This window comes from Onychostoma macrolepis, chromosome 03 (genome assembly GCF_012432095.1).
Source record: "Onychostoma macrolepis isolate SWU-2019 chromosome 03, ASM1243209v1, whole genome shotgun sequence".
NCBI lineage: Eukaryota > Metazoa > Chordata > Actinopteri > Cypriniformes > Cyprinidae > Onychostoma > Onychostoma macrolepis.
The window spans coordinates 22545564-22553831 of record NC_081157.1 but is presented as its reverse complement, the minus strand read 5'-3'; the positions used below and the strand labels follow the sequence as shown (position 1 = coordinate 22553831).

The window sequence follows — 8268 nt, the reverse complement described above, 5'->3', positions numbered from 1 at the left end:
CTAAAAATGGCAACTTAAACAAGCTATAAAAAAAAATTATCTGTGGGGTATTTTGAGCTAAAATTTCACATATACACTCTGGGAACATCAGAGACTTATTTTACATCTTGTAAGAGGCATAACTAGGTAAACCTGTTTGCACTACAAACCAGTGTGCTCATAATTAAGGTACATTAAAATAATATGGTAAGACACACCAATTTGAAATATCAAGAAGAAAAATTATTTTGTACAGCTAAAAATAACAGGACGTGAGACCGGAAGCCAGACCCATAAAATTTGCAAATGGCTACCCCACTCTTACGGAAAGAAAAAGGAGGATAGAAATGTAGGCTACTCTCTATCGTGACATCTGAAGAGCAATAATATCAAGGCAGCTTAGACTGTTTATTTGCTGCATGCAGCTGCATTTACTCTTCAGATCTAAATATTTGCTAAAGATACGGTGTATCTACTGATGTGTGACTTAGTATGAAGAATGAATTGATTGATGTATTTGTGTCTCCTGCAGATTCACATTTCCATGATCAGAATCTGCTCATCACAAAGTCAAACCTGTTTTCTGGTACTGACATGACAGGAACTGTCCTGTGTGAAACCACAAACCAGACTCGTTGGTGTTGCATTACAAAGAGCTAAACAGTTGAGCCGACAAATAAGATGATGCACCATGATCACACTTCAGCCATTGTTTCCCGCAATACACAGACAGACATTTTTAGTGATGTAAATAACCTTCCTAGATTTTTAGCGTCTGAATGTGAGCGACAGACTTTTCTGATCTTCTCATCTCATTGTTGCTCCTAAACCCCTGAAAAGTAAACAGACAACAGTATTCTCAGGTAATTTTGGAGTCAGTTTAAGTCAAGGTCAATATATCAGTGAACATCACAGGTTTAAATGCATAGTTGTGAATTTCTGGTTGTCTTTCAGTATCTGCTTTTCTCTGGATCTACTAGATCATCTGAGGGATTTGACTGAATCAAGATGCTGCTGATCATTGAAGCTCTTCTTCTCATTTTAGCTGCTCTAGGACAGGTAAGCTCGTGTTCTAGTATGAATATTGCAGACATGAATACTGATTATTGATCATTATGATTCCTGTTGCTGCAGGATCACAGAGCTGCTGCTGCTTTTGAAAATATACTTCCATTGGATATGGCACTGAATTCAGTTGATGACCAATATGAGGGTTGTAGAGAGAAAATGGCAAACCTGGTAGAGACAACATATCTAAAGAAAGAAATCAACAACTCAACTGATTTTAAAATTGCTTGGAAAAAAGGGAAAGACTTTTTCAAGACCCAAAAGTACAAAGACCTAACAAAGAATAATTTAATTGCTATTTATGTGTACAGTGACAGTAATGTATTTAAGCATTTTAATCCTGACACTCGTAATGGTAAAAAAAAGTACAAACAAATGAGATACAAATGGTATTCACTTCACTTTCTGTTAACAGAAGCGATACAGATTCTGAATAAAACACAAAACCAATGCTATTATACATATCGTGGTACCAAAGCTGTATTTGATAAGCATGTTCTGAACAAAGAGGTCCGTTTTGGCCAATTTGCTTCTTCCTCTCTTGTTCGTAAAAAAGCACAGCGTTTTGGAAATATATCTTGTTTTGAAATTTATACTTGTGAAGGTGCTAATGTGTCAAAATACTCTAAGCTTCCTCATGAGAAAGAGGTGCTGATTCCTCCATATGAGACGTTTAAAGTCACTGCTGTCAAGAAAAGTAAAGGTCAGAAAGATCTCTGGTGTGACACTGTGTATGTGTTGAAAAGCTCTGGAAACAGAAGTGACCTGAACTGTGCTCTATTCAAGAAACCAACCAAGACCATAATGAAGTGATGTACATCAGTTCCATATATAAAGAATGTTTTTTTTTTTTCAGTTTTGTTCAATAATTCTTTGTCAGAAAATACAATTTGTTTACATAACTTCAACATAAATAAATAAAGTTATTTTTAAGTGACCAAATTCAGTGGCCTTTAAGTGATTTTATGTTATTCTAAAACATTTCTTTATTTATACTTACACTATATTATCAATACAATAAATAAAAATTTAAAAAATTTTTGCTTCTTGTTGAATTTAATTTGTTTCAGTAAACTTAAACAGAAGTTCTTAAATATTTTAAAATAAAAATGTACAATATTTTTCAACTTAATCTTAACCTTAATCAGGAGACTGAGAAGAGTTTCTGTGATGTTGGAGTTTTTGTGGTTTTCATTGTGCAGAAGAGTGAAGCTTGTGGTTTTGTTGTGGGCAGCTTTACTAACACCATGACGCTTTACAAAATGAGCAATGATGAGTCTTCTTACGTGTTCATCTTACTGCATTGTCAAAAAATGTATTAGTAACTAGCAGTTAAATGAAAATGATTGATTTAAGTAGCAAATAACTGTGAAATTCTAATTAATTAAGTTTTTTAACAAAACATTTAATTATACAAGTCTTCTTATCTGAACTTTAGAAAAGCTTATCTCAGTTTGATTAAGATTGGGGGCAGTTGTGGCCTAATGGATAAAGAGTCAGACTTATAACCCAAAGGTCACGGGTTTGAGTCTCAGATCTGGCGAGATGGTCCTCACTGCAGAACCAGCAAATAACCAGCACTCTCTCCACCCTCAATACCATGACTGAGGTGAGACCCTTGAGCTCCCTGAACGCTGCAGCATAAATGGCTGCCCACTGCTCTGTGTGTGTGTGTGTTTGTTCACTACTCACTGCTGTGTGTGCACTTGGATGGGTTAAATGCAGAGCTCAAATTCTGAGTATGGGTCACCATACTTGGTCACATCCTTTCCTTTCCCTTTTCACTGAACATCTTCTTTGAAATCAAACTTAATTTGAAAAATATGTAAGGATTTATACTCATCTTAGACAGACAGAAATTCAAGAGTTGTTCCTACTTGAAACCACACAGACCGGACCTTCACAAGTGCTGATTTATCAGAGGAGATGAGAAGATTCACTCTTTCAACTCTTGCCCGTTTGAGCAACGTATTACAGACTTGTCCCTGGTACAAGAAATAGAAATAAAAAACACAAACAAGAACAAATTCATAATACACCGATATAAATTCAAATACTTAATATTTAAAATATGACCAAAATAACCCACAAGTGCCCACTTTATAAGTCCATAAACCAGATCGTTTTGTGAGCTATGCACAAACAACAAGCTCATAGACATTTAAAATAAAGAGGCGATGGCAACACTGCATGAGAAGTGTTCAGCAGAGCATGGCTATACCAGGGGACTCCAAACTCGGTCCTGGAGGGCCGGTGTCCTGAGTTTAGCTCCAAATTTTCCTAAACATACCTGCCTGGAAGTTTCTAGTATGCTTAGTAAGACCTTGATTGTGTGTTTAATTAGGGTTGGAGCTAAACTCTGCTGGACACCGGCACAGCAGGACCGAGTTTGGAGACCCCTGGGCTAAACAAGAAATGATGCCTCTGTTGGCGGTGGTTTAGTTAAAATTATAGAACGAGTTGTAATATTTCTTTGGTCAGTGAGCTGTTTTGTGTACACACACGAAACCATAATTTGGGGAATTTACTCCCTTATTTTAATGCGGTTGTCACTCCTAAAACTTTACAGTGTGGTCAGACTTTACAGAACCATATTGTAAAATGTTATGAAATTTATCAACAGTCAACAGTGTTAATAAAAGCTTCAGACAATAACAGTCAAAAGTTGCTTACAGATTTGTGATATAAGCAGCTGTTCTAACCCAATCAATGAATGATGGTGTGGACAGGTGAAGATTGGTCATTGTAACTCTTTGAAACAGCACCACCTTCTGGCCATTGTCTGACATTCATTTTAACTCTTTATTACAATGGCCTCATCAATAATGATTCCTAGGCAAGCACTTTGAGGTTTGGCTCAGATTATTAACAAGCTGGATCTCTCACCAGTCATAGATCTGATCTTCAACCCTTATAAGCTACAAACTGTGTGCAGTCAGTAGAGCAACAATATAAAACTGATCCAACAATGTGCCAAGAGCAGATCAAAACATAATTCAGACCAGATTTTAACATTTTCTGAAGACAATGTGAGTGGCGTTTGTCTGTGTGAAGTGCTGGACTTGATCAAAAGTCAAGATTTTAGGAACTACAGCAAATTACCTTAATTTTGACACTGATATCTGTTGAAAACAGATGTGTGCTGCTAGATTACCACATACATTTTAAAGTATTTTTAACCATGTTAGTGTCAAATCTTTCAGATCTGCGCCTTTGCATGTTTTGCAAGCATCCTTTCTGTGATTACTTAAGAATCTGAGTGAGCGTTTAACTAAATACTAAATGACCTTTCTGCACCCTTTTCAACCTTTTCTGCTCACCAAGGCTGCATTTATTTGATCCACAATACAATAAAAACAGTAATTTAATGAAATATTATTACAATTTAAAATAACTGTTTTCTATTTGAGTATATTTTAAAATGTAATTTATTCCTGTAATGCAAAGCTGAATTTCCAGCATCATTACTCCAGTGTCACATGATTTTCATAAATCATTCTGATAGGCTGATTTGCTGCTCAAGAAATATTTCATTATTATTATAAATGTTGTAAACATTTATAATAATAATTAAATACATGCTGATTAAAAAAAAAACTATCACTTTCATGAGCAAGTTCATGCAAATTCATGCATATAATTATTATGAAATCAGATTGCTATGCACTTCTCAGATTATTTCTTAAAACACACACACATTATCAGCATTATAAAAAAGCCATTTTCCTCATCTCATGGTTTTAAGAGTCGTTGTCTTCTGGCTTTGAGCGACTGACTTTTCTGATCTTCTCCTCTCGTCACTGTTCCAACGATCCTGAAAAATAACAAAAAAAAAACAGAATCTGACAAAAAGAGACAATAATTCTCAGGTAATATTACACTTTCATTAGTGAACATCACAGATTTAAGTCATTATTTCAAGCGGTTCTGCTATCTGTCAGAATATACCAATCCAAATTTAAACATTTTATTTAGTATTTGAGAAAAAGGTAATGTTTCTTGTCTTTCAGCATCTGCTCTTGACTAGATACTAGATCATCTGAGGGATTTGACTGAATCAAGATGCTGCTGATCATTGAAGCTCTTCTTCTCATTTTAGCTGCTCTAGGACAGGTGAGCTTGTGTTCTAGAATATTACAGACATGAATACTGATGATTGATTATTATGATTCCTGTTGCTGTAGGATCACTGACCTGCTGTTGAAGGACTGAAATTGGATATGGCACTGAAATCTGTTGATGACCAATATAAGGGCTGTAAATCAATGACACATCTGGTGAAGACAAAATATCTAATTAAAGAAATCAATAACTCAGCTCAATTTAAAATTGGTTGGCAAGTGGGTGAAATGTTTGTCAAGTTCCCAAAAGGTTATTTAACAAGGAATCATTTAATCGCCATTTATGTGTACGGTGATAATAATGTATATCAGCATTTCAATCCTGACAATCGTTACAGTAAAAAAAAAACAGTACAAACAAGACATACAAATGGTATTGACTTTACTTTCTGTTAACAGAAGCAATACAGATTCTGAAGAAATCACAGTATGGATGCAGGTTAATTTATCGTGGTACTAGTGTTGAATTGAATAAGTATGTTCTGAACAAAGAGGTTCGCTTTGGCTCATTTGCTTCATCTTCTCTTGATCGTAACATAGCATGAGGTTTTGGATCTAAATCTTGTTTTGAAATCTACACTTGTGAAGGTGCTGATGTGGCAAAATACTCTTAAGTATCCTAATGAGAGAGAGGTGCTCTCTCTCATCCCCTCTGTTAGGACAAGAAAATATCAGCCTTATCTCTGGTGTGACACCTTGAAAAGCACTGCAACAAGAAGTAACCTCAACTGTGCTCTATTCAAGAAACCACCTACAGTGGGGGTATTTGATCCCCTGCTGATTTTGTACGTTTTCCCACTGACAAAGAAACGATCAGTCTATAATTTTAATGGTAGGTTTATTTGAACAGTGAGTGACAGAATAACAACAACAAAAATTCAAAAAAACACATTTCAAAAAAGTTATAAATTGATTTGCATTTTAATGAGTCAAATAAGTATTTAACCCCTTCGCAAAGACTGGCGGCCACTCCAGGACCTTAATGTGCTTCTTCTTGAGCCACTCCTTTGTTGCCTTGGCCGTGTGTTTTGGGTCACCTCCATGTTTGACGTGTTCTTGGGGTCATAGGCAGCATTCCTCCTCCTCCAAACACGGCGAGTTGAGTTGATGCCAAAGAGCTTGATTTTGGTCTCATCTGACCACAACACTTTCACCCAGTTCTCCTCTGAATCATTGGCAAACCTCAGACGGGCTGCACATGTGCTTTCTTGAGCAGGGGACCTTGCGGGTGCTGCAGGATTTCAGTCCTTCACGGCGTAGTGTGTTACCAATTGTTTTCTTGGTGACTGTGGTCCCTGCTGCCTTGAGATCATTGATAAGATCCTCCCGTGTAGTTCTGGGCTGATTCCTCACCGTTCTCATGATTATTGAAACTCCACGAGGTGAGATCTTGCATGGAGCCCCAGTCCGAGGGAGATTGACAGTTATTTTGTGTTTCTTCCATTTGCGAATAAATCACACCAACTGTTGTCACCTTCTCACCAAGCTGCTTGACGATGGTCTTGTAGCCCATTCCAGCCTTGTGTAGGTCTACAATCTTGTCCCTGACATCCTTGGACAGCTCTTTGGTCTTGACCGTGGTGGAGAGTTTGGAATCTGATTGATTGATTGTTTCTGTGGACAGGTGTCTTTTATACAGGTAACAAGCTGAGATTACTCCCTTTAAGATAGTGCTCCTAATCTCAGCTCCTTACCTGTATAAAAGACACCTGGGAGCCAGAAATCTTGCTGATTGATAGGGGATCAAATACTTATTTCACTCATTAAAATGCAAATCAATTTATAACTGTTTTGAAATACGTTTTTCTGGATTATTTTGTTGTTATTCTGTCTCTCACTGTTCAAATAAACCTACCATTAACATTATAGACTGATCATTTCTTTGTCAGTGGGCAAACGTACAAAATCAGCAGGGGACCAAATAACTTTTTCCCCCACTGCAAGTACAATGTTTTTCACTGAAGAAAAAAAAAAGTGTTACATTTTAACACTTTATTTTAAGGTGCCCTAGTTACAGTGTAATATTACACTGTAACTAGGACACCTTAATGAGTAATATAAATTAACTACATGTACTCACTATATGGTTAGGGCAGGGTTAGGATTAGGGCTACTTGCATGTAATTTTGCATAATTTGTTGTTTTTATAATAGTTAGTACATGTAACATGTAACAAGGACACCTTAAAATAAAGTGTTACCAGAAATGCTCTGAATTTATCAGTTCCACGCAAATATATATATATTTTCTCTCAGCTATTTCCTCTTCAATAATTCTTTGTCAGAAAACAGATTTTGTTTACATTATTTAATTATGTTCATTAAGTATACAGACACTGTAACAAAAACCATTTTCATTCATTTTCTTTTGTTCAATGTCTGTTTCAGACCCTCTTTCATCAGACTGTTTTTGCCCCCTGCTGGTCACATCTGACAGCTGTTACTTAACTTGTTGAAAACAATTGTTCAAAAAATAACTTTACATTAATGACTGCTATCAATATCATATCAGATAAAAGTAAAGCGATAGAAACCACTGTAACTTGAAGAGTAGGCTATAAAAGCAAATAGACTAAAGTACAAACTACCAGCATATGCCTAAACACTGTTTTGTAAACCATGCATAACAAATGTGATGCTGTGCAAGCTAAAAGTAGCCTACATCTGAATTCGTGATTATTACCGGCTCCGTTGCTCTCACTATTTGCTTGCAAACTTCACATGGTTCCACATTCATTTGTTGTGGCTGCCAGTTTCTATACGACTCCTTCCACTGCATTTAGTAGTAACCTGACCGTCTTTTTTTTCCCCATTTACTAATATCTGGTAAAAGCGCATAGGAATGATGGAAGTATGCAATTTTGCGCGAAATCCGTCCTGACAGCTATAAAATATAATAGGCTACTTCTCATAGGCTTACCGTAGTGATTTAGGCTAGGGCAAAAACACGATTATTGTAATATTATTGTTGTAAATAAAAATGTGTCCATTTAAGGTCAGACAAAAGTTTCAGTCTTATTTAATTTTTAAACATTATACATGTTTTAATGCTGACTTCTAAGCATTTTTTAAATATATATATATATATATATATATATATA

The 8268-nt window shown here is 35.9% G+C and overlaps 1 protein-coding gene and 1 pseudogene across 2 annotated transcripts; both read left to right on the top strand.

The window, feature by feature from the left end:
• Positions 1-466: 466 nt before the first annotated feature.
• On the top strand, positions 467-2122 carry LOC131537906 (NAD(P)(+)--arginine ADP-ribosyltransferase 2-like). Of its 2 annotated transcripts, none has more exons than XM_058771611.1 (3): positions 467-842; positions 960-1038; positions 1114-2122. In XM_058771611.1, the coding sequence occupies exons 2-3, from the start codon at positions 988-990 to the stop codon at positions 1858-1860; spliced, it is 798 nt and encodes a 265-aa protein (XP_058627594.1). In that variant the 5' UTR covers positions 467-842; positions 960-987; the 3' UTR covers positions 1861-2122. The 2 variants fall into 2 exon arrangements, with proteins under 2 accessions (XP_058627594.1, XP_058627593.1); XM_058771610.1 differs by having other exon boundaries at positions 934-1038.
• Positions 2123-5109: 2987 nt separating this feature from the next.
• On the top strand, positions 5110-7601 carry LOC131534833 (NAD(P)(+)--arginine ADP-ribosyltransferase 2-like; annotated as a pseudogene).
• Positions 7602-8268: the final 667 nt, after the last annotated feature.

Coding starts and splice junctions, on each gene's coding strand:
- LOC131537906 (XM_058771611.1), top strand. CDS start 988: ATGCTGCTGATCATTGAAGCTCTTCTTCTCATTTTAGCTGCTCTAGGA. Junction 1,039..1,113: donor TTTTAGCTGCTCTAGGACAG/GTAAGCTCGTGT, acceptor CTGTTGCTGCAG/GATCACAGAGCTGCTGCTGC.